The 26,548-nt window shown below is 39.8% G+C and overlaps 1 protein-coding gene across 1 annotated transcript; it reads left to right on the forward strand.

The window, feature by feature from the left end:
• The first annotated feature begins 360 nt into the window (after positions 1–360).
• Positions 361–26,548, forward strand: LOC122158066 (toll interacting protein). The gene is made up of 6 exons (XM_042814419.1): positions 361–438; positions 8,052–8,201; positions 11,424–11,606; positions 13,699–13,851; positions 15,029–15,119; positions 23,055–26,548. The coding sequence occupies exons 1-6, from the start codon at positions 406–408 to the stop codon at positions 23,267–23,269; spliced, it is 825 nt and encodes a 274-aa protein (XP_042670353.1). The 5' UTR covers positions 361–405; the 3' UTR covers positions 23,270–26,548.

Below are 26,548 nucleotides of genomic sequence, written 5' to 3' on the forward strand. Positions count from 1 at the left end.
GCAGCAGCGCCCGCTAGCGGCGCCCCGCGCGGTGCCGCGCTGCGGAGCCCGCAGAGCGCAAGTGCGCACGCGCGAGACTAGTACCGCTCTGACGCCTCTCCCCTCACTGGTCGGCCGGCGCGTGCGCAGACGGGAAGCACCGCGCCCCCCAAGCAGCAACAGGGCTTCTGGCCCGTCGGCGCACGCGCGTGGTCCCGCACGGCTTTGGAAACAGCCAGAAGGGGCGGGGAGCGCGTCGCCGCAGGCCTGCGCGGCGGCGGGGGCGGGGCCGGGGCCGGGGCCGGGGTCGGGGTCAGCTGACGCGGGCGCCTGGCGCTGCGTGACGGTCGGCGGCGGGCGTTGGAGCGGTTAACGGGAGCGGCGGGGCGGCCCGGCGGGGCGGAAGCTCGGCCCGAGGGAGGCGCCATGGCGACCACCGTCAGCACCCAGCGGGGCCCGGTGAGTGTCTCCGGCCGGGCCGCCGCGTTCGCACTCGGGGCGCCGGAAGAGACTCCCCTCGCGGTCGTTGGTTGGGCGACCGCGGCCCGGTGCGGACCCCTCCATCCCGCGTGCTGCCGGCTCCCGCGCCTCCCGGGCGGCCCGCCTTTCTCCTCTCCTCCCCTGCTCGCCGTCCGCGGGAGAGAGGAGAGCGAACGCGTCCGCCGCGGCACCGTGGACCGAGGCTGCCTGTGCTCTCGGGTCCCCGCCCGGCAGAGAGCCCCGCGGACGGACGGCCGAGCGGCCCTCGTCTGCGTGCGAGCCTGCCGCGGGCTCTCGTGCCGCCCGCCATCCGCAGAGCGGCGTGAACCAAACCGAAGCCTGACGCATTTCTCCTCAGAGTAGCGTAGAGCTTCCTGTGGTCGTAGTTGGAGCGGGCGGCTTCAGACAGCTGTCCCTGGAAGCTGCAGCATGGGACGTGCTGAGGTACGGTGCGGCCGCGGGGCTGGAAACCGAGCAGTCCGGTTTAACAGTCCTGTGAGGCTTTGCGTTGAGGGTGAGCTGGGAAGCTTTCAGTGCCGAGGTACGCTGTGGGATAAACCTCCCTAATGCCCGGTGCTATTGCTGGCTGGAAGAACTGAGCAATAGCTGAAAGCACTTATTGCTCAGCAGATTAAGTCTTTTTCTTCCCCTAATTATTATGTACTCCTATGTTTTATTTCTTAGAAACACTTGTGTTAGGTTCTTTGCGGCTGCTGTCTGTGCAGTCTCTCTGAGAGACTGGAAGATGGGATTATTAAATTACTGATCTTGAAAAGCTGAATCTCCGTAATTATCTTATGCTAGTAATGCTATTTGGCTATCAGTTTAATTCCTTGAAGTGCCATATTTGGAAGATCGTTAAGAATTGATTCCTTTTACAATTATTTTTTTATGATTGTTGTATTCTTGGAATAAGTTTTCGGTGGAGAACTAAAGTCAAAACAGTGAATTAAGTTTTTTATTTTCTCTTTGACACTATTACTGATGGACAGCTGCTATTCTGTTACTTAGGAATTTGTCAATCGTCCCCATAGGCTTGTTGTTTGAGAATGATGGTGTGATTGCACCCAAATGCTGTTCTTTTAATATGTAACAGTTTTTACTAATAAGTATCTGGCAAAACAGTTTTAAAATAACTTCCAGTCAGGCCTTGATTGATGTTTGGTAAAGATTGGGGAATTTGTAGGGAATCAATGTGGGAGGAGGGGAAGGAAGTGGTAACCAGCTGGATTGGATAAAGCTGGACAACAGGCCTGGTTGCAGACCTGATTTGCTGAGACAATGTTGTGTTGGTAGCAATACCTCCACAAAATGGAACGGCATTTCTTTTTGAGGAAGGTTTTACTTGTGCTAAATATCTTGTTGGTATTTAGTTTATTACATTTCATCTTGACTTGTTTCAGCTTGATGTAGTCCTTTTGGGTTGAGCTGAGATTTTAGCAAGAACTTTTTTGGAGTTGCCTTTGGCTTTTTCTTTCTTTCTTTCTTATATGCTCCCAGCATTGTGTGTGCTTTCTTTCTTTGTCTTAGCATTTTAGAGACTGGGGTAATTAAGAAGCTGTCATTCACAGGTGAGAATGCTGATACAGTACATACTGGCTTCCTTAATTCTCTGAAGAGCAGAAGATAGAGTTGTATTTGTTCCTCTATGTATAGTTGCATTACAAATGGATAGCCACTAAATGGTGCTAAAAGACTGGGAAACCTTTTCCCTTTGGTGCTGTAGAACATTTCTGTCTCTGAACAGGCAAGCAAACATTCAAGATTGTTTCATGCAGCTAAGAAAGCAGTGTATGCTCTATACTGCTGCCAGTCTTTTTCATATAACCATGCTTTCTAGTTTGATGCCGTTTATTTGGTGAGTAATTAAAGTGCTGATTGCCCTTGAGTTTTTCAGACGAAACAGAGCTGGAATTCTGTTTGCTGATGGTAAATATCCTGCTAGAATGTAGATTTCCTGGGTTGCCTTTAGGATGATAGGGAATTAGTGTGTTTTTGTGTTTTGTGATATTGTAAGGACAGTACAGCTTTTGAAATCCATGCTGCAGCTGAATACAGAAGGGCTGCTGAAGGGTTACCTTTTTTTAAGTGATAGGTATCACTGAACAGTCTGGTCAGGCTTCAGATTAAGTCTTGAGTTTGAGACCCCAGCGCTGCGTGTTGGTGATCCTTCAGCTAGCCTAGCATGCCTAGAATGGATGTCTGTCATTATTCACTGTGCTGACAACTATGTCAGGTCCTCCGAAATTAGATTGAATGCCAAACTAGGATTACTTAGGTTTCTGCTCCTTTGGCTTCCCTGTTCGTTTCTGTTTTGCTCTGAACTCTTCCATTGGACAGCCTGAATGAATGCTTGGTTCTTTTCCTGTTCTAATACTGTCATTTAACTGCATGAATATTGTCATCTCTGATTTTAAGTTTTGTCTTGAAATGTAGCTCAGGACCTCTGTAAACATGGCTTGAATTTAAGATGTTCATTCATTCTTTGTTACGTAACTCATTTTTGAATATGATTATTAGCCCTCAAATTACAAAATATTCACCTCCTTACTAAAATAGTGTAGGCTTGTCATAGTTTCTTCTTCCCTAAAACCAGTGTTTTTATTAATGGCTGTGCTTTTTCACTATGGAATGTATTTTGTAGATCTGAAGTGTCAATGTCCGGGGCAAATTTAGATGTACTGGGAAAATCCAGGGGCAACGGCTTGTGGCAAAATATTCTGTTGGGACTAAATTTGGTAGGTGTGTCTGGGAAGGGGAAAATACTCAGTAATGACTGTACTCACGGAGTGCTTACAGATACACATATGAAAGCAAGGTTGGTGATAAATTTCTAGCAAAGAGAATCATGAGAGCAAGTTAATGAATGCCTGATTGCTTGCGATTTGCTAGCCTTTTTATTTTGCCTTATTATTAAAGCTTATTATTAATTTTTAAAGCTTATTAAATGTAGTTCTTTCCTTTGTTTATCTCTAAATTGAGAAGCCTGAATAGAGTCTTTGACTACAGTTCTAGAGAAGTTGAAGTGGAGATGTCGTGCAGTAATACAAGTTGTACAGAATAAGAATTGCTGAGGCTAGAAGTGATACTGGTAGGCCATGTAAACCAACCGTTCCTAAAAGCATGGCCAGTGTTGAGTTCAGGCTAGGTTGCTCAGAACTTGGTCCAGCAGGATCTTCAAAACTGGCAAAAGCCATTTTTATGATCTCCATGTGACTTTTTTTTGTTGTTTCATGTGAATCCTCCCATTTCAGTTGAACAATTTAAGTTTATTCCTGCCTTGCATCTCAGAAGAGAACTTGGTCTGTTTTCTGAACAACCTTCTCATAGTCACTGGAAAGTCTGTGTGAAGTACATCCTAAAATTCCTCTGCTTTAGATGAATCCAGAGCTTCTCTTCACAGACCTTGTGCTGCTCATGGGCCACCTTGGTGCATCTCTGCGGAGCTTTTGATTATTTTTTGTGTACTGCTGGGCCCCAAACTAGATGCACTATTGCAATATGTTGCCTTAAGTATTGCAAGAAAAGGGAAATAATGACTCTCTTCAGTCTACTGGCTTTTGAGTCTATGGTATAGTATGCTGCTTGACCATAGCTTGCATTCCAGCAGGCTTCCCCTTGCTGTTCTGCCAGATGTTCTCTAGGCTGTACAGATGCTGGGGAATTTTCTGTCCAAAGTGCAGGACTTTGTACTTGTTACTGAATCTCATGGGGCTCCCATCAGTGTATTTTTCCAGCTCTGGTTGTTGGCCATGTTCTCAAACAAGCCTCTGTTTATTCCATATATTAGGCACACGTGTTAGGTCTCATACAGACTTCTGAGAAACGTACAGGTTAGCCAACCTGCAGTGTCACTGGCAGCTCAACTTCAGTTTCTGAGCTCAGTAATCCAGTTTTCCTCCATCCCCATTAAGACTGCAGTGACCAACCTTGGATACCAAGATGTGGTGGGAACTTTCTGAAAGCTTTGTTTGAAAATCAAGGCAAACAGTCGTCCCTTCTCTCCTTACAGGTTTGCAAAGATGAATGTGACACTTAACTATCTTTCTCCAATTTTTGAGGACTGCTTCTGTTATCCATGAGCTTTCAAAGATGAGAGAGCTGCCTTGGAAAATGATATCTAGCTTATTTAGCTCTTTTGGATGCATCTCATGATCCCAATTTTTCAAAGTATAAGCCATATAATAATAGCACAAAATTCTTATTTTGTGCTAAATTAAATTATTAATTATTAGTTTTTTTATATAAATTATTAGTTTTTTTTTTTTAAACAGTGGAAGCATCTAAGGGTTAAGTAAGTACAACTTATTTTAGTAACTAGGTGTTTTTTAGCTCTGTAGTGTGAGATTTCTCTGAGAATTAGTTTTGGATCTATTTGCCAGTTTGGAATCCTTAGACATGAGAGCATTTTTGCTTGTTCTTGGTGATGCTTTTTTTTTCCCTCCCTGATGAAGGTAATGTAGTAATCACCTAATTGCTCAGTGAGCCATGTAAAGCTCCTGATGACACATTCCTCTCCTTTACCTTCAACCCTTGTTTTGTTTTCTTTTGTTCAGCTTCCTTTATAGTTGCCACTTAGTGTTGCATGGTAGGTGAGGGTGAGAGGTAACAGGAAGATGAGACTAAGACAGCCCAGGCCTGAATTAGCCCTGCAGAGCCATTGGTTTGAAGAGATAACTTGATTGTGAGTGGCTTGTTTCACCTGCTGCATTTTTGCTCTAAAGCACCTCAAAATGAGGTATGAGATGTTTCTAGCAGACAGAAATTATGTTTCTAGCTAGTTCATATTCTTGATTTGCAGTGCCGTCAGTAAAGTTTATTAAGAAGTGATGATGAGGCAGACCTATTGTTGTGAATGCCTGCTCATCATCTGCCTGAAGAATTAAGTTTTATGGTGACACTGTTATAATTGTCTGGCTTGAAAAAGGCATCTATTAAATTCACATGTTAGATGGAATGTTTATGGTGCTGTTAATGGCTGGGTGGAGTTGAATTTCACCACTTTCCTGGACTGTTATGGTAGTAGAGGGAATGCTGTGTGAAGTGGGTGCTGAGTGGGATACCAGCTCATTGCCCCTGTTCTCCTGGCTTTAAAACTGTTTGTATTTGTTCGAGTTTGTATTTGATTGAGATTTGGAGGTGGCAATTGCTTAACTGTTTTTGAGTGCTTTGAAGGGAGAATTTAGTCTGTTTCCTTTACAAAGTTTGCACAGTGCTGATTTGCCTCCATCTCTATGGAATCAACTGATAATCAGCATAAGGACTTACTGATTAATGTTCTTTCCTCAATGAGGTTCTCTGCTAGCTGCTTACTGAATACATCACCACGACTCTTACGCCAGATCTCATACACAGCTAAACACTGAAGTTGAGAGTGACTGCCTCTCCTGTGCCTTGCTTTTGAGGGGCTTACTACTGATATCTTTTGAGAATTTAGTTATGCTAGCTGCTGGCAGTTTCTTAGAATATCTGTTCTGCAATTCCAGTGTAAAAATATAGCTTTGTGTGAGACAGTGCAATGACTAAAAATCCTTCTTGGATTTGTCTCTTTTGGATCTCAGTGGCTGGTTTATTTTTTTTTTTTTATGTTGGACCAGTATTTGAATGACTTAATAATAAAAAAAGGATGAAATTTTTTCACTTCTAACCATGATGAATGAATGAGTGAAGGTTTCCAGCATTAAGATGGTTGTACCAAATGCTGTATGATACCCTGATTTCTGATGAGCTGGCAGAGGGAGTTTGCACGTATGGGGATGTGATTTAGAGTTGCAGCTCTCACTTCTGACTATGTGAAGTCTTTATGATATGTACTCTTAGATGCTAAAAGTTCTGAATTTCAAACTTTCTGGAGGTTGTCAAGGGTTGAAAGGAGCCAGCTGTGTTGCAAATTCCTTTGCTTTGTTAATTCTAGGGCTAGTGCAGATCTTTCCTAAATGGCCGGTTCTACTTTAAAACTACTAATTGTTCACAGCATTGAAGCTGTGAAAATAACTGATTAGTTTTCTGTATATGGTGCATGTAAGAACTATACAAGTAAATTAAAAGCTATTTCCTTCAGGAAGCAAGCTATTATGAGGAACCTGATTGTGAAATTTAAATGGTTGTGAAAAAATAATATTCAGGGCGCATGTTCTCTGGTCACACTCTTGAGAAATGTATTTTCAGCATTGTGGCAGTGCATGATGAATGCCTGCAAAGAGAAGTGTTGCTGTGTGAAAAAGGAGCTCGATGTTTCAATAGAACAGTAGTCTAATTGTCACCATTAAAGCATTCACTTTCAGGTCTTTATATAGATATTGTCAGTTAACCATCTTTGGGGGGCACATTAAAATGTTTCCCTTCTGTAAAATTACTTTTTCAGTGTGAAATTTTAAGACTCTTATGAGCAGAACTGCATCTCTTTCCCATCTCTCCCAGCAGCAAGCAGCCAGCACTTCTTTAGCTTTGATACACCTCCTCTCTGGTATGTGACACCTCCTGCTGCCAGGATCCCTGAGGCTCTTGAACACAGCCAAATGCATCTCTTGCCAAATTGCATTTTGTATGACTGTTGCTATCTCAAGGATGCAATCTTGGCGTGTAAGTGCTGTCTAATCTTCAAAAGCAATGTCCTAGGGGCCTTTTCTTCCTGCAGATGTTGTTCTGTAGGCATGTGTTTGCTGGAGAACACTGTTAAGTAATCTTGTCTGAGACAGTAATGTAAGAAATGCAGTGTCTTTTGTCTTCATATGCTAGACGTGTTGTTATTAAATATGGAAGCAGCTCTATAGGCAGTAGAGATGAGCTTAATTCTTCTTCTCCCCTACTGTGTGAGAGACGCTTTCAAATTTTTCTATTTTAATTTTTTCCTCATTTCTTAATTTGTGATTATTTGAAGTTGGAATCTCTCCACTGGGTCTAGTATGGTAGTATCTGATCCCAAACTTGACAAGGTTATTTGCAGGCTGTGTTTAAAAACTGAAAAGGCATTAGGGCATCCTAGTTCTCCTGAAAGGTTTGTCGTTATGTCTTGAGGATTAATTTTGAAAGCAACACTTCCGAATGCTACCATGTGTTTTATTTATGCAGCTTTCAAGTTTGCTTTAACCTCTGCTGCAAGTGTGTCAAAATACTGGCAACTTCAATTGAGCAATAGCTTTTATTAATGGTAATGGCAGCGTATTGGACCTTGCAGCCTCTGCTTCAGTGCACTTTTTTCTTGAAAGCAGGGTGCTATGTACTGTGACAGGAATGATTGGGTGAGTGGTGAATAAGTGGAGGAGCTGGGCAGCATCGGATGTCACGTGGAAATGGGGTGTGGAACTTGGTAGATCTGATGTTTGTATGGATTACTTGAATGTTCAGTTGTAGAACAGCCTTGGCTTTGTGTGTTCCCATTGTTATTTTTCACAGAGGCTTGTGTTGGATTTTAGTATTTTAGAAAGTGAGTATGGCAGTTCTGTCATTATTTACTTGCTGATGCTGTCGGAACTAGAGTAAAATGCTGAATGTCTTTGCTGAGGTTCTTGGGTTTTCTGTTCCTTTCCATTGTTCATTATGGAAGTGGGAGATGTAAATCTAAAGTTTTTTCTTTTTTTTTTTTTTTCCAGGTGTATGTTGGTGAGCTTCCTCAAGACTTTCTTCGTATTACACCAACCCAGCAGCAACAGCAAATCCAACTGGATGCCCAGGCAGCTCAGCAGCTGCAGTATGGAGGACCAATGAGTACAGTGGGCAGACTGAGCATTACTGTAGTACAGGTATAAATTGTACCTACATGAACTTTAGTCATTTTTCATTAGTGGACACAAAAGACTTTGTGTGGAATTTTTTATTCAACTGCTTGGTTTTTAGGGAGTGAGTAGTTTTCAAAGTTTTTGTTGCTTAATTTTCTTGTACGTCAGTATTTTTTCTGGTTCTGTTTCTTAACTGTGACATGCATGGGGCAGCAATTTCCTATAAACCTTGCTATCACAGAAGAAGGTGCTGATACAGAAGAATTCCTGTAGAAGCTCTGAATACTGGGAAACATCTGTGATTTTGAGACTGTTACAAGGAACTGCACTTAGCTTACATATTTCTCCTTAAGTGTTGTACTGAGCCACTTCTTTAATACATGTTGCTACTTTTTCTGGTGCTTTCTGCAGGCTTTCTTCAAGTACATAGTCCTAGCTTTTTAACTTCTGCTTGCTCTTTCCCTTTGTTACCCCTAAATTGATCTTTTGGCAATACTAAGTTATTGCCTTCATGGTGTGTAAGATTTCAGCACAGTTCTGTTTATCTGCATCAGCAAAATAGGTGTTCTTCATGTTAACATCTCATGTATTTACAAGTATTTTTCTAAAAACACACTAAAGATGTATTTAGTGACTAGCCAGGTGTTCTGTGGTTAAAGCTTTAATGGTGAGGTGAGGCCCTTTACTAGGGGGAGAACTATAGGATCTCTCAGGAAAAGAGGTACTGATCTTTTTTTCCTGTGTCTTTTGCTGGTCAGTTTATTCCTTCACAACCTATATTCCTTATACTCTGAAGACTGGAGGCAATGCTTTTTCAATACTTGTTACATCTAAGGTTTGTTGAATGCAGCTGCAAACCTTTCTCTGTTTCTAACCAATTCCCCAATCTTTGTTCAGAGACACAATGGTATGGATCTCTTGCAACTTTGAATAGCAGAAGAATGTTACTGTTCTTTGTAGTGGTAGAGGCTTCAGTGACTTTTTTCTCATAGTTGGGTATAGATGATTTGGGTTGAACCTTAGGCCTACAAGGAAACAACGTGTATATTAGATGACATGCTGTGTTACTGTTAGCTCTCTAGTTTCTAGCCATTTATACGTTAGTAAGTTGTTCATCTTTATTTGTTTTGACAGCTGAAAGTGCTTTATTTTCCTCACGGTATTTTGATCCTATCATGTATAGAAACTCATTAAGAGCTCAGGCAATGAGATATTCAAGGAGCTGTTACGTCTCGCTTTCTGTGTACAGAAACATTCAGATGATTCCTGTTTGTGCAGGTGTACTCGTGTTTATTGTGTTGAGTGCTAACTTACATTTTGGAGGTTGTGAAGACAAAAAAAAATGATAAAAATTACATATGTACTTTCTTCAAGAGCGACGTCTGATGGCTGTTCTCGATGCCATGGCTGTGTGTAACTACTTGGTACAGAACTGTAAGTTGAGGTTAAGGGAACCTCTAGGGATTTAGTCCAAGAAGATTCCCCTGATCAAGGATTAAGGACATTGGACTTCTAAGGAAAGGCTGAGGAAGCTGGGGACACCTAGAAGATCAGGCTTGGGCAGGAGTATTATCAGTATGTAATTAATTCCACAGACTATTTCTAGAGATTAGTTATCTCTGGTGACTGAAAAGACCACAAGAGGTGCAAGGAGCTCATATTGCAATAAAAAATTATAAAACACAAACTTTTTACTGTGGGAGTTGTCAGATAGTTAAACAGGCTGCCTGGAGAGGTTGTGGAGCCTCCATCCTTCAAAATGTTCAGAACTTGCTTGACCACAGCACTGAGCATTTGACCCTGCTTTGAGGAGGTGGTAGCACTGGCTCTCTGGAAGTCCCACCCAAATTCAGCCATTCTGTGGTTTTGTGAAACTCTTAATAATTTCAGTGGCCCTTTACTGAACTAGCTTCAGTATGTCCATGTCTTATGCTGGGCAGCCCAGAATTGCACAGAAAAGTACTCCAAATGTGGGTCTTGCCAGCACTGACTTCCTGAAACTGCTGGCTGAGTTCCTGTTGCAGCCTAGGAATCAGCTGTGTGTGCTGCAGGGGTCAGTTGCTGAATTATATCTAACTTGATGTCCACCAGATCCTTCTCCGAAAAGCTGTTCTCCAGTCTGAGCAGGAGTGCTGCTGGAATCTTGGCTGCATATGGAGGCACGTGGTACTTGGATAGGAGGCTTACCGTGGCGTAGTTGAACTGTGGAATGCAGAGATCTAGTTAAGTCCTTTGTATTTAAATGCCTGTTGATAAAGTACACAGAGCACTGTGTGCTATTTCTGCTACTAATAAAATGTTGGGAGATAATTTAATTTGCAAAGCCCACATTTACAAGAAACGGTGTAAGATAATTCTCACCAGTTCAGATACATAATTGTCAAACCAGTGTATGTCTTGAAGGATTAAAGGACTTTCCAGGCCAGAGCTGCAGCTGCTGTGCCTAAGTCTGTTGCAAGTCTCAGCAGTTTGAACTCCTTGTATCTCCTGCAGGTGAGAGGCATCAAAGCCACCATTTTTCTTTTCTTAAATGTAAAAAGAATTCTATGTCATTTCTTACAGGTCACAGCTGTAAGTCATATGAACCTGTTTTCTACTTGGCATAGCTGTGCAGCAGTACTCAGTGTTTTCTTTAGGACTGTCACAAACTTGTTTTTTTTCTGCTCCCCTGATGTTATAGTGAAAGTATGTTGGGTTACTTCAGATTACGTGCTGTATCTGTCCTTCCAGTACCACTGTGCTTACACTGCCCACCTCATTATGTGACATCAAATGCACGCTCTTATATCTGAAAAGTATGAGTAACTGGATTTTACTCGAATTGAATTCTTTTTACTGCAAACATTGTGTGATATTCTTGAAACTAAGTTATTTCATCCTTCTAAATATTTCAGTAAAAGAGGATAGGCTACTTATAATACTGAGTTTCATTGGAGGGCAGAAATCAAGGCAAAAATTGAACATAAAGCAATTTCCTAATCATGTTTCTGCTGGTTTTATTATTTTAGCTTTGGTGAAGATGTGTGTCTTCTGTAGAAGACTCTTTAAAAAGAGAATCTTGTCAGGTTTTTCCAGGCACTTCCAGCCTTCTCTGTGTCTAATCTGAATGATGTTCTTATTAAATTTTTGCTCTACCTCAAGCTAATATATCTGTTTGATGACTGATTCTTTGTGATCTAATCATAACCACAAGTTATTGTACGTATTACACACTTAAAGGGCTTTCATTTCTCTTTTTTTTCCCAGGCAAAATTGGCAAAGAACTATGGAATGACCCGCATGGATCCCTACTGCCGGATACGGCTGGGGTATGCTGTGTATGAAACCCCCACAGCACATAATGGAGCCAAGAACCCTCGCTGGAACAAAGTGATTCAGTGCACTGTTCCTCCGGGCGTGGACTCTTTTTACCTAGAGATATTTGATGAGGTCAGAATGTTGATACTGCTTTCATTTCCTCATCCCTTACTTGGACTAAGGTTTAGGTGGAATCCTGCAAGATAGAGTTGAGTTAGCAGAGGCTGTCTCTTAGCTGCACTCTCTGGGAGATAATACTAACTTCTCAGATTCTCAAGATCAGCAATATATGAAGCTTTGCTCAGCTCCAAGAATGTCAGCCCAAGAATGCCAGAGCTTGTTACCTCACAAGGGGTACCAGAGCATTAGCAGAGCTCCTTGCAAATAAAGAGAAGCAGAAATGTTTGAGTGGCATCGAAGCCCTTCTTTATTATCAAGATGTGCTGCAGCCTTATATTCTGTACTGTCCCTATTAAAAATAGCATGTTTTTACATTGCTGGGTTAGCCCAGGAATTCTTCGTTGTTCCAATGCAGGAAGAGGTTAACTGCAAGCCCAGAAATACTGAGAATAAACCAATCCTATATAGGACGTGTAGTTCACTGGGAATAATTTGCAGAAACATAACTTTATCTATGCCTGAACTTAATGGCGAGTCCCCACATGTCTGCTTAGGTACGTTTTACTTAACGTGCAGAACTGATAAACTGTTCACAGGTTATGAATTTCAGTTTCTCAGATTAAGTACATCTGATTAACAGCTCAGTTAAGTAACCTGCTCTGCAAACATTGCTTATAGGAGTAGCACTGTCACAAATTCTGATGTGTTATTCTACTTGATGTTGTTATTGGCAGCAGGGATTATGTGCCTACATGTTAACTGTTCCATTTTGGGATGTTGACTTTGACTTAGAACAAACTTGTTCTCAGGCATAGCAAGAGGCTATAACTGAGGCAAATGTCTGTGACTTGCCCTTCTTTGCTGCCCCTCTTACTGAGTGAGTTTAACTTGACACTGCAGTAGCTGTGTACTTGTTACACAAATGAGGCTTTTGAATGCTGTTTGGTGATAATTGGTTGAAGTTTCATTACTGCAAGATGGGAGGCACATCAATGCTTATTGCTACTCCTGAATTACTGGAGTTATATTTAAAATGTAAACTGATTCTTAGTAGTGTGACTGCTGATGAGTGATTGCTATCTACGGATATACACCTGTTTAAATACTTTCTGCCTTATGGATAGGACCTCCTGCATTCTGGTTGTTTAATCAGGTGGAGTCTGGAAATATGGCATAGAATGAACAAAAAAAACATGAAATATTTTCTGTCAATATTTTTTAATGTTCATGCAACAAAAAAAGCTTTCAGTACTGTTTCTCACAGTATCCTCCTCAGGTGCATACAGCTAGACAAGTGCATAATACAGTGGGTGAAGAGCTAGCTGACAAGTCAGGCTCAAAGAGTTATAGCGAATAGATTGGGCTGACAGATCTGTCACTAGTGGGATTCCACAGGACTCTGTTTTGGGGTCAATTCTCTTTAATGTTTTTATAAGTAATCTTGACACAGGAGCCAAACGCATATTAAGAAAGCTTGCAAATATATGAAGTAAGGGGAAGTTATTGACTCCCTCATGTCTAGAGAGCCCTTGCAGAGATGTTGACAGACTAGAGGGCTGGACAATTTCCAACCACATAAAGAAGAGCAGTGTCAGGTTTCTCACCTGGGATGGGGAAGCTCTGGATACATGTATGGAAAAGGGGACGAGAGACTTGGGAGAAGGCCTGCAGGAAAAGGATCTGGGGGTTCTTGGTGACAGCAAGATGAATGTGAGCCAGCAGTGTGCCCTGGCAGCCTAAAGGGGCATCTGTACATCTGTACTTCGGGTGCACCAGGCCCAGCGCTGCCTGCTGGGTGAGGGGAAGGGCTGGACCATTGAGCTGTGTGGCCTCACCTCCAGCACTGTGTGCAGTTCTGGATGCCACACTATCGGGAGGGCATAGGACTGTGGTGTGTTAGAGAGCACGTGAAGGAGAGCAACAGAGATAGTAAAGAGTTTAGAGGGCAAGACTTAGGAGGAGTGGCTGAGGTCACTTGATTTGTTCAGCCTAGATACAAGAAGGCTGAGAGGTGATTTCCTGGCAGTCTGTACGCTGTGACTCTTCATGTGTACAGGTAGATTGCAGTAAGGTAAAATGGAGACTTCTGTTGTTTCTCCTCTAGCGTGCCTTTTCAATGGATGATCGCATTGCTTGGACACACATTACGATTCCTGAATCTCTAAAACAAGGAAATGTGGAGGACGAATGGTACAGCCTGAGTGGAAGGCAGGGTGACGACAAAGAGGGAATGATTAACCTGGTGATGTCATACACGGTAAGTCAAGTTTAGGATGAGAATGAGAGGTAATGAAAGAAGATATTTTAGGCTAAAGCAGGAGTATTTCCATTGTATCTTACTATTGTGTGTGTTAGCATTTAAAATATTTGTACTTTATTTTGCGGTTAGCAGCCAAAAATGTTAAGTTAGTAAATCCTTCTTGGCGAGGTAGTAAATGAATACTTATTTGGCTAATCCTCAGTCAAATAATCTGTTTTGATTTCTCGTTTGTTTAAAACTGCAACAAACAAAGATTCCACTGCATATTTAGAAGGTCATGTCAATTTAAAAGTAATGGCAGCTCTTTGGTCTTTTTGGAAAGTTTGAATGATCTGATGACTTGAATTCTTATTTCCATTTTTATTTAGTGCTTGTTATTTTGAACTGCTGACTTTGGTCTATTTAGCAGCTTCTGGACTGTTCTCTAGTCTATTATCTTTGCCATAAGTACCTGTTGGATAGCCTGATAATTCCTCAGTGCTTCCTAGTGTGCTTGTGGATCAGAAGTTCCAAGTTGTTGCTGAGTACACAACTATGAACAGGTGCTTCTGCTATTTGAATTTCCTATTTGGCTCCACAACTGAACATTTAATTGTTCCTTTAACCCCTAGGGCAAAAGAATTTTTATTAACCTTTAAAATGTGTACCAATGGATGTGTCGCACACAGAATCTGACCTTCTAATGTCTTTCAGGATGAAAGTGAACAGGAATTGTGGTAGTATAAAGGAATGGACTTGGACACTTCTAAAAGTAGTAATTTACCTGAAAAAAATGATATGGACTAATCTCTACTCTTAATAAAATTCAGGTTTGCTTTAGCTTTTCACTTTGGATGAATGTGAATGTATTCATTTTCCCAAGAATAAAGTATGAAAACTTAGAAAGCCAGGTTTCAAAACAATTTGTTTCAATAACAAAACTTCAGTGGCCAGTTGTGTCAAGCTGATGGGGAAGGATAATTAGCATGATGTGCTTATTCTGATTTACACTCAATTGTCATTTCAAAGAGTAGTATTTCAATTAACTTGCCAAAAATTCTGCTTAATACAAATTGCATAGGTCTTATTGGGCATGCAGTGCAGATTTTCTGTATTACAGTGTGGTGACTTCTTGCAAGCATTGTTTTAATTGGCATTTCTTGAATTGTTTTAATGTGTTGTGCTTTGTGTCTAGTCTTTGCCAGCTGCCATGGTGATGCAGCCCCAGCCAGTGGTTCTGATGCCCACTGTATACCAGCAAGGCGTGGGATATGTGCCTATAGCAGGTATGTTGTCTTTCATTGAAGACTAAAGCTGCCACGTAAAGGGGTGGTGCAGAGATATCTACCAAGTTTCTCTTCATTTATGGAATGCAAAGGGAACTTATAAGTGATTTCATCCTTGACTTTTTTCCACGATACCAAAGAAGAGAAAATGAATTAAATGTAGACCTGATTTCAGCCTTTGACTTCTGAGTTTGAGTAAGATATGTAAGTTCGAATTAAAATGGCTATGAAGTCAGAACAAGTAGCTTTTATTTGAAATCTAGACTAATGTCAAGTCATTAAATAAGTAAATATACTGGAATATAGTTTGTCAGATGTTGTGTGCTGTGAAGATGGTGGCAACCTAGGTGAGAAAATGCTCAGACTTCAGAAAGCACATCAGATTTGTGTGGTCAGACCTCTAGCTAAAATTGACTACAAAGGGATTATCTTTCTTGTGGACCTTGAAGATGCTCTGTTGGAAACTTGCTGCGCAGCACATGAACTGATTAATATTGTTAATGGAAAGTATTAGGGAGCTCTGAGATAAATCAATAGAACTATATAAAAAAAGCTAAAAGAAAGCAGTTGTCAGTTGCCTTGGTCTGTGCAAAGTAAATTTTGGACTTGTACAGGTGGATGTGTTAAGTTAGGTTGTGTAGTTTCACTGTCAAAAGTGAAAAGCTTCAGGTATGTAAACAACCATGTATTTGCTCTTCAATAATTGGTAAGCAAAGTTTGGTTTTTTGTTTTTTCTATTTTACTTTCAGCTCTTAAAAGCTCTAGTTTGAATATGAATTCAGCGAGATAGTGCACTTCATGGAAAATAATCTCACTGATGTATTTTGGGTTTCTTTGCGTATATTTGTATGAATGAGCGGTAGAGTATATGGGACACAGTTGCCGTACTGAGGACTGGCACAATATATTTTTCTCTTAGGCTCAATTCTTGATTGAATTTAAATTTCATTTGCTGAAAAAGCAGATTTTGCAATAGAAGTCTGGATACTTGACTTAAGAACATTTGCCTCCTGCTTCATTTTTAGAGTTAAAGCAAAGCATAGGAAAGTTTGGTTACATACTGAACTCCCTGATGAAAATTTATAGAATGCTTCATTTGAAGTGCTTTTATCTCTAGAGCTTCATTCTCAGGGTTGAAGTCTTGCTTGCTTTGCCAGCAAACTAGTCTAAACTATTGTGTATATTCTGAAGTGTCATTCCATTGTGGTAAGCTTCTGTGGCTTTTCTGTTCTTGTGTTAGATATGCCTTTTTACTTCTGGATTCATCACGTCCTGATACACTGAAGCAGTTAGTAAACCTCAGATTTAGTATCTTGTGTGGGGTTAAATAGCTGGTTAAATAGTTAAATAGGTGGTTAGATGTTTAACAAAAAAAAAAGCTGTAGAATTTCTTGAACATATCAAAACAGTGATATTCACGCTGTGCTAGTGAGACTGCAAACTGAAAATGAAGCAGAGGTTAATTTCAGATAAATTCAGTAACTGAAAGCAGACATCTGGCTGAACAGGTAAAACTGAAAGTGGAAGATCTTCAGTAGTAGAGTTAGAAAAAAAAATACAGTGGTGTATCTTGAGATTAATATCTCGGTGTTCTGTGAGTTTTGTGTTGACCTTGAGTATATTTTCAGAAATACTTTATTTAAAAAAAAAAAAATAGTTTGGACAGGTGAACAAACAATTGGTGTTTTGGTGCATGTGATTGTAATGCCTGACGTTTTATCATATGAGTATTTATATGTTGGTCTTATTGGTGTGTCTCCCTTCTGTGAAGATGCTGCATGCTTGTTCTACGTACTGCTACTATAATCTTCTTTATTAAAAGTTCTTCCTGATGACAGAACTTTTATTTTTAAGATGTTGTGGAGTCCCACCGTTCCATTTAAACTTTTTTGTTCCAAGAAAATTTGAATGTACTTTGCTAATTTCTAAATGCCAAACTAGCTTATTATAACCCAGCCTTCACCTGTTTGTATTTTTCACAATTTTTGAGGAGTTTTTGAATATTACTCTGCCACGTGTTTACTTTCACAGAATTTGTGGGCACTGTGGGAATTTCTCAAAGCACTGTGAGTTTTGAAGCCTTTGCCTATTCACTAATCTAATGACCCACTCATAATAATTGGAAGAATGCTGAAGTCTCTTTGCAAGTGACTCCAGAGTACTTCTACTGTTTGAGGCATGATTATGTAGCTTAAAGAAAGGCAGCAGTGTGTTCCACAGGAGTATGTTTATCTTGTTCCGTCTCTTCAGTTTGTTTTCCTTCTACCTGGCCACTTAAATGAGTGTGGATGGTAAAGTCCTATTAGGTTTTTGAGGAAACTGGAAGAGCAGCGCTGATTCCTTTATTGCCTCGGTAAGGGACAAGATTTTGCTGTTGGACAAGACAGAATTTAAGTGTTGTCAAGGTGGAAAATAGGTTCAGTAGGTGGACTGGAATATGCTTATCCAATCCAGTTCACAGTTATTTGTGGGAACTGTCCAAAATAACTGAGCTATACAGTGAGATGATAGTAAGTCAAATTTAGTTGTGTCTAGAAGGACCAAACAGTTTTTGTTTTGTTTTGTTTTTTTTTGTGGATAACAAAATTCTGTTTAAAAACTTGGCATACATAACTAACCTCCTAATTAAGGTCAAAGCAACTGATATTGCTCATACAGCATTGCACTGCGTGAAATTGCTTTGAAGGTTTTAAAAATTAAAGAATCCTGATGATAGTACTAGTTGCTACAAACGATGGTCACATAAATTGGGTTTGAGAATACTGAACTTCTGTGTCAGAAGTTCTTCTAAAACTTGGCTTTGCTCGTATCCTTTCACTTGTGTCTTCTAAACCTCAGCCAGTTTAGTGCCGTTGAATAAGTAGTGTGATACATAGGTTGCCAATCAAAGCTGGTCTTTGAGAAGGATATGGAAGGCAGTAGTTTAGCACAGGTAGTTCAGTGAAGCTGTATTTCTTTACAGCTAAGTTGTCACTGGATAAAGTGCATTTGCACTTGATTCAACAACACCTTTATGGCAAGTAGGTTCAAAAATAAAAATTTCCAAGGCTCATTCAGAGAGGAATATTAGTTTCCTTAGAGGCAAACTTGTATGTATGTGTATGTTACTCCTTTAGGTCTCCATATGGGGTACGTTGGGTTAGTTTATGAAAGTTGTGGTTTATTCAGAACAGTATGGATGTTTGTTGTCCTTTCTGGGCTATAAAATATAATCCTTGCTATAAATGCCTAGTTGCTTATTTTGGAAGCTTTTCTTATTATTTGAATAAAAACAGCACATCTAGAAGGCTTTTTCTGAGTGCTGGAACAAAAATAGCTGTGAGACTGAATCCTAGCAGCATTTCATTTTTGCTATTAGGTAGTGTAGTTTTTGTGCAGTTACTTCAGTTTATCTAGCTTTCACCTTTAGAAACTAAATGTTTCATTTTCTTTTAAATATAGATTAATGTTTCTTTCCCATGTCTTATTCCTTTTCCCTTGCCCCTTCATTTCCACCTATCTTTAGGGCTTGAATACTTTGCTCTGGGTAAGTTTCCAAGCTCTCTACTCACTCCCATTGTCACCGATTCAAGTCTATGCATGAATTCATATGACAGCTTTATTTACATTACAGCAGACTGTACCACAAGGTATTTCCACTCGGATGTCACAATAAAATAATGCATCTCTTGAAATTGCTGAAGTCCTTCTAATCTGTGGGAGATTTCTTAATCTTTTGCTCAACTTCAGTATGTAAGAATTAAAGTAATTGGTGATGGGTTGGTCAAATGTGATGCTGATTTTCTTCTGAAACTGTTCTGTGTCACTGAGCTGTTTTTGCTGGCAGCACTGGTTTCTTGGAAGACGAACTTTAATCTTGCAGTTGTTCTACTGCAAGATTTGGGGAGAATGAGGTAATGTCATGACTGTGAACTTTGAAGTGAAGAACTCAGCTCTGCAATGATATTCTGACAAGACAGCCTGTCACCTACCTTCTGTTACTTCTTAAATTAGCCTTTTTTTGTAAAAGGTAACACTTCATCACTTATTTTGCATCTTACACAGACCATTTTAGATTCATGTGAAGTCAAGTATCTGACATGATTCTAAAGGTGAGTTCTGTTGAAAACCATTTTTCTTCAATTTAAGCTTAATTTAATGTGGCACGTTTGACTTTTGAACTGTGCAAAGACATTGTGACATCCTTACCTTCAATATTAGCATTGGTGTTCAATCAAGTATGTTCAGAAAATTGTAGATTTATGCATAATGAGATAAAAATTTACTCCTTGATGCTCTGAATCTCAGAAACACACTGTAAATGCAAGAGAGGTGTGCCACAGTGTATTTAGTTTCATCAGAGCAATGGAGCTGTAAAACTCCTGGAGGTTCATATTCTTCATGTCACCTAGCTGCTTGGCAGGTTAAAAATCAACATTAAAGAAAAAGTGGTGGCATCTGTACTTCTAGAACTGACTCTCTTTCTGAGGCAAGTGTCAATAGGACCTACTGGAATACAAAACTTGAGTCTTAAGATAAAAAAAAGAGTGATACTGATGTTTGTCTTTCTTTTAAAGAACTTGTGCTGAAGAGGCTCATGAGTTAATTTTGGAAGGATCATCCCTGTACATAAGACAGAAGAGTAATGAATTAATAAATGTAGGGTGCTTGACTGAACAGTAAAATAAGTGTGGTAATGCCTTGTGTGCAGCTGGAAAATGTTTACACTCAAGGCTTTGGTGCTTCCTTGCTGCTTTTAGCAACTGACTGCTGTTGTACTTGCTTCACTTACTGGAATGCCATTGCTTATGCCAGCATGTTTGCCATTGCCATCTCACTGAATTAGAAAACAGTGCTCCGTTCTTCTGATGTGTGACACCTATTATCACCTATTAATCTGAGAGCAACACAGGAGTGTTCCATTATGCTTAGAGGATGCTTATGTGGTTTAGTTTCAGTCTTCACCTGTTCGTGAAAGGAGCTGCTTAATATGTAAAGCAGATTTTATTCAACAAAGAAAAAGCTGAGGTTTATTACAGCTACTCTGGTAACAACTGTTACACACATGTATGTCATACATTCCATATATATGTATGTTAAAATACATAGTGTGTAAATTTATGCTTAAGTCTTAAGTTATGCTTGCTATTTTGTAGTTCAGAAATAATAGATACTTTTGGTCCGGGGGGGGCACAACAACAAAGCCAAGAAAAATGTACTCTTGAAACTGGTGATGTTGACTTTCATGGGAAATAAACATTTATTCTGGAAATGCTTATTAAATATCACTGATACCACTTCTTCTAATATAGTCTGAATGTGGGGAGAACAACACTGGCAAGAAATATCTCCTCTCTAAAATCAGATATTTACATTGAAAGTGCTTAGGTTGCCTGTGCAGATATCTGGCCTCATAATTATCATTTTGATGTAAGCAATAAGGAAATTGTCACCCTCATTTTTTTGCAGAGGCAGGCTTACTGGTACGCTATAGGATGCTGTGACACTTCGGAAGTGAGCTGATGCTTCATTTGTCTTAATGTTTTAAACTGGTCTTTTTTTACAGACAGATCTTAAATAGCTAAGCTGGTAGCTGGATAGTCTCATGGTGCTGATAACTTATTAAAGAAAGTTAGGAAACTTCACTTCAAAGTGAAGCATAACTTGTCTTGCTCTGTTCTTTCACTTTATGCCTTCAAACTTGCATGGTTTCAAAGTTACGTATATTTTGTAAATGCAGTGTTTGAGGAAGTGTGAGAAGGAGTTGAAGTGTGTTGAAGCTTAGAAGAAGTAATGTGAAATGCTGCTGCTGGATGTGGTTATTGTGTAAGGAGTTACATTTGCAGCATTGGTGAGGATTACTTTGTGGTTTACTTCTGGGGCTCAACCATAATCTGATTTGACAGATGGTCGAAGAATCTGATAGTGCTAAGCAGACTCTGAGGGGACATGATCCAAATGGCTTAAGAAGCTCCAGAGCCCAAGTTTAGGTGGTTGTGGAGGGGGCTTTAATGTCCTTGTGAGGGAGTGTGGTACATATGGCTGGCAGCGATAGTTTGAGTGTGTGGGTAACAAAATTATGTTGAGAAGAGGCTTTTATTTAGATACCAGTGTGAACGTTTTTAAATAGGTGCAGCCTGTGCTACCTAGACTTAGAGCTCCTGGGTTCCTTTTTTGCTTCTAATAAAGCTGAAGAAGAGGAGAATTTTAAGATTGGAGAAGACTGATAAGCATTCAGACACTTACAATTCAGTAATGCACTCCAGCATGAAATTGAATAGGACTGAAGTCCAAGTTGAAGGAAGAAATACCAAAGAATGTTAAGTAAAACAACAGTTGCAGTGCAGTCAGATTGTATTCAATTAGAGGGCATTGTCAACTAGAGTTTGATATAAGTCAAGGTGGGTTTTGGTGATCCAACCATGAGTATCAATTTTAGTTCATTACTTTTAAGGTTGAAAGAATTGTACAAGTTAGAAAGCGTAAACAATGTGGTTCTGTAGAAGAAGCTCGTACCTCAGGAACTGTAGGTGTCTTAGGGACATGTGGGTAAGGATGATGTGCTCACCTTAGCTGCAGTTCTTATGTTGTCATTTGTAAAGGAGTCTTTTCTATGAAATCGTGAAAATGTCATCTTTTTTTTAGTAGCTATTTTGAAGATCTGCTGAACAAATGAAAATAAGTGTGTGATCACCTCATGAAAGAGGTTTTTAGTGGAGTCCATCATATAAGAAAGTAATCAAGTGAAGATAGTTTGTCACTTCAAAAGCTCTTTGCAGTTTTCTAAGTCTGCACAAGTTGTGGAACTCTCTGATGTCACTGAGTGAGACACAATGTGACATTCCTAGGTAACTGTTAAACCAGGTATTACATGTAAAGATAAAATACATATTTGGTGGTGCTTTGATCATTACTACGCGTACGGATGTATGAGTTACTGTGGACTGCTCTTTGAAAACATCAGGTGAATAGTGTACTGAAAAGTGGATAAACCATCTGAAAGGGAATGAATGACTTTACTGAGCTGCTGTGTGAAGCACTGGCACAGTTGCATCGTGATGCAGACAGTTCTCCATGCCCTGTGTTAGAAACAGTACAGCAGAAATGAAAAAACTAATGTATAAACATGGGAGACTAAGATAATCGGGGAATGGCTTGTAGTGAAACAGGCTATTTTCAGAAGAGGTAACAGCCTCTGGATGTTCTGTATGTGCTTTTAGTTCTTCAAAAACAAATGGTAGTTTTTCAGCAGCAGATGTAGGCCAAGTTAATAATAAAAGTCAAATGATGTGAATTCTAATACTAATTCTGTTTAAGAGTAATTTAAGAACTCGCATTCTGAAACTTTCTAATCTGACAGTGCTTTAATTATGCACAGCAATGCAAAAGGTTCATTAAAAATATCAAATGATTTTGTACTGAAGCAGAGGTACTTGGAGAAGTAATGTGCACCCTTGTGGGCTTAATGGGAATTGTACTTTGCTACTCTGGGGCTCTGCAGGAGGATCTGGAAGGCACTTGAACCAGGAAAGACCATTTGCTTGAGATTCATTTATGTATGTAGTTGAGTCCTTTCATGGACATGATTTCCTTTTAATGTGATGAAGATCACACTTTTTGAATGTCTACTTCTTGGTTATGTATATTTTTGGTTTAAAAAGCAGTTTATCACAGTATAAATACAATAGGGCCTAAAATACACTTAGTATCTGATGACTTACATGAAAGCCAGGTTGATACGGGTTGTATCTTAATTCTGAGCTGTACCTATGGCCATATTGCTTACTGCTTCTGAAACCTAACTTGGGCAGAGAACCAGGTCTAGGAAAGTGCTTTTGGTTGTAGCAATCTTTGCTGTCTCTGAGGTAGGTGGGTTGGTGGTAAGGGATGGAACACTTCCTTCTTCATGCTCATTCGTTAACTTTTCTCTCGTGTTTTTTTTTTTCCTGCATGCAGGAATGCCTGCAGTCTGTAATCCTGACATGGTCCCTGTGGCAATACCACCTCCTGCAGTCAATCCTCAGCACCTGTGTAATGAAGAGGACCTGAAATCTATCCAGGACATGTTTCCCAACATGGACAGAGAAGTAATCCGCTCAGTGCTAGAAGCTCAGAGAGGGAACAAGAATGCAGCTATCAACTCCTTGCTTCAGATGACTGAAGAATCATAGAATCACTTCCTGCGTTGTCCCTTTCCTCAATGCCACTTATTTTTACTTGCCAAGCCAGGGATTTAGCTAGAGGAAGAATTTCCTGACAGTTTGCTGTTAGTGCATCCTGTATTCAAGAATATATCCCCTTTTCTCCTTGAGCATTTGGATCTTTTCACTTTCCTATGCTAAACTGAGTATGTGCAGGTAGAGAATGTCCTACAATACAGCGCTGAAACACCTTTGATATCATCTGTGCCCTGTTTGGCTGTATTCTGAGGGAATAATGCTGCTTTTTTCCCTTTCTCTCCCTCTGTTCAAAAACTTGTTCTTACAGAATAACTCTATGCAGTACAGGATTTACTACTGTTTGGTAGAGTGGAAAAATAGCTTTTCCAGTGGAGGGTTTGCTTTTTGAACAATTTATTTGCTGAAGTGTTTAGGTTTAACCAAGCAACCTGTTTATAGCAGAAATTAAAAGAAGGTCCTGCTGCTTGTCCTGCAGTGGTCAGTTATTGCTGTGAGATATTCAACTGCTTGTGACTGATGGAAGACTTCTGGTTTAGTAAGTTATATTTCTAAGGTTGTGCTTGCTGGTATTTCTAATGAGATCTTCCCTTCAATCTAGTTATTGAGCACCAAAGCAGTATATTATCTCGTGTCCACTTGGGGCTTTTATCACACCATAGAACATGGTTATATATCTGTAAAATCTTAACAAATGACTTTTTAACTTGTGCAGTCTACTGCTGTAGCAGAGAACAGAGCCCTAATGTACTCCCACTGCAAATTGCACTCATTACTGCTTCTACATTCCCATGACTATTTCAAAGGACAAACACAGAAGCACAGGAGGAAAGATTTTGTGTCTAGAGAATAAATGAAGCTGTAAAAATTTAAGGTGTTGCTGTTGATCTAAAAAAAAAAAAAAGTAGAAATGTATGATCTGTTTAAGGCTTCTTTCTTCGCATCTATATTTCAGCAAAACTACCATTGTATGTGAGTAGACAAACTATTGTATTTCTTTGTGCAATTTGAAAGTAGAAGCATGGAAAACAGTCTCAGAATCTTTGAATGTCACTGAGCTGCCCAATGACTTGTTGATGGTGGTTGCTGTGGTCACAGTGGTTGAGGTTGGAGGGCATCTCTGAAGGTCAACTGGCCCAACCCAATTTATTTGATACAGGTGGAATTAATTCTTTGTGGGAGAAAATGTAACATATCTGACTTAGTCTGATTCTCAGAGGAGGTTAGAGGTTGCTTGTATTTATTATTAGTGTTGTTTTTTTTTCCAGAACAGTTCATCTTGGAGCTGCAGAATCTTACAGTAGGCACTGGGTATCCTGGTGGATAATTTCCTGCAGTGTCTGTGTAGATGATAAAGTAATGCACTTTAAGTAGTATGAACCAGGTAATTATTTCAGTGATGTGCAATGTTGCTGTTCTATCTTTTTTTAATGTTTGATTTCAGATACTTTCTACAATAGCCATAAACTGTTACATTTTCAAGAGTTGGAATGAATGTACACTTGAAATCCAGGCTCTTAACTGATTCATGAGAACTTTGCATTTAAAGCAGAGTCTGGAATAGGGAAAAGCGACTCTTATTCTCTTTTTCCTCAAACTCTGCTGCATGTCACACACTTAAAATATTCTTTCATATCTGCTGAAAAAGCTGATTTTTTTTTTTTTTTCCCTACCTACACATAAGAAATCTTTGGGTAGCACTGGTGGTAAAGTACGAATATTTATTTTTTTATAATGAAAAATGATGCTGAAACTTTTAAAATACAGTGCTTAAATCTATTCTGGTTCCTGATCTTTTAAAGCTGTTTTTTTTTCCATATTAAAGAATTTTACATTTTGTTACAAATCTCCCTACAGTTGTAAATTTACCCTTGAAAGCATAAATATGCTTAGACATCCTCCACGGTCTTAATGAAATCCAAGAGTACCTTTTTTGTGCTTTAGTAGTGGAGTCCCTGCATTTTGTTTTTCTAAAATAAAACAGGTGTTCATCAAGAAACTCCTCTTGTACCTTCCCTCCAGTTACTGTAGGTGTTGTGATTGAATAGGTGTGGAGGCATTTGGCCTTTGTCTTCATAGCACGGGGACTTGACATTGCCCATGAGGGTAAATATTCATGAAGTTTCAACTCTCAGCTGTGTCCAGGAAGACCTCCCCTGTGCTGACTCTTCCTCAGAGTGAATTGATAGAGATGTAATAATTCAGGAAAAATGTTTCGATTGGATTTTTTTATATTAAAATGCTGGGATCCACAATAACAGCTTTTTTATAAAAGCAGCAGTCACAGTTCAGTTAATGGCTGGTAAATTGTGCTGCATCCTGTGACAGCTCCTTTTCAAGGACAGAACAAACACTTCTCAACTCTAACCTTCAGAAGGAATCAGAATGCTAGGTTAGCTAGGCTTATTCATAAACTAGGTTCCAGGCCTCCGAGCAAGCTGTAGCTCCTGTTAAATATCTGTTGTTGTTATGTCTTTGTTTTATGCAAATGTTATGCAAAATAGGGTAGGTAGGAGCTGAAGACAGGAGATTCAGGAGCAGTGTGGCCAGTAGATGGGATTCAAGATGTTAGATTGTATTTAAATACTGTTCTTGGGATTTTTATCTTGATTTACTTATGCATTATAGCTGAAAATTTTATTTCAAGGTCGTCTTTTAAAAACAAACACTGACTGTGATCCTACTCAGCTTTTCAGCATAAATAGCCTCAGGCAATCTGCTCATTTAGGTCTGAATTGGAAAGAGGTGGGGAAAAAAGGTGGGGAGTAGGTTGGCTTTCCTGCAGTCTGTGAAATGAAAGCGTTGGAACCAAAAGTCTGATTCTTGGTGTAAATTGTCACTGTTGTCGTAGCTTTTGATGAAATGCTGGTGGGATGATACTGTTTGACACTGTTCTGCTCAGCAGCTTCAAGCAGCTCAGAGCCAAAGCCAGATGTAAAAGCCTGGCACCTGCTAGAAGTGAATGCTTTTAGTACTAATTTGAGTCCTGCCAAGAGCCTGAACTTGCTAAGAATAGGAACATTTTTTGTCTAGCTAGATCCTTGCTGCTTTCTTCTCTACTGCTGTTTGCATCTGTTGATGGTACCGAATGTTTTTTCCCTTACAAATGTTACTGCTTGTTTGGTTGATCTGTAATACAATACAGAGAATGTTCTTTGCTGTAATAATTCTGAAGACATTGTTTCTCTGTATTGAGGTCCAGTGTCCAAATGTTTCTTGCACTCTAGAATACATAAACTTTTTTGTTCTAATTTAATAAATGTATCATCTGAA

This window comes from Centrocercus urophasianus, unplaced genomic scaffold (assembly GCF_019232065.1).
Source record: "Centrocercus urophasianus isolate 14NV4802_14NV808 unplaced genomic scaffold, USGS_Curo_1.0 seq_14, whole genome shotgun sequence".
NCBI lineage: Eukaryota > Metazoa > Chordata > Aves > Galliformes > Phasianidae > Centrocercus > Centrocercus urophasianus.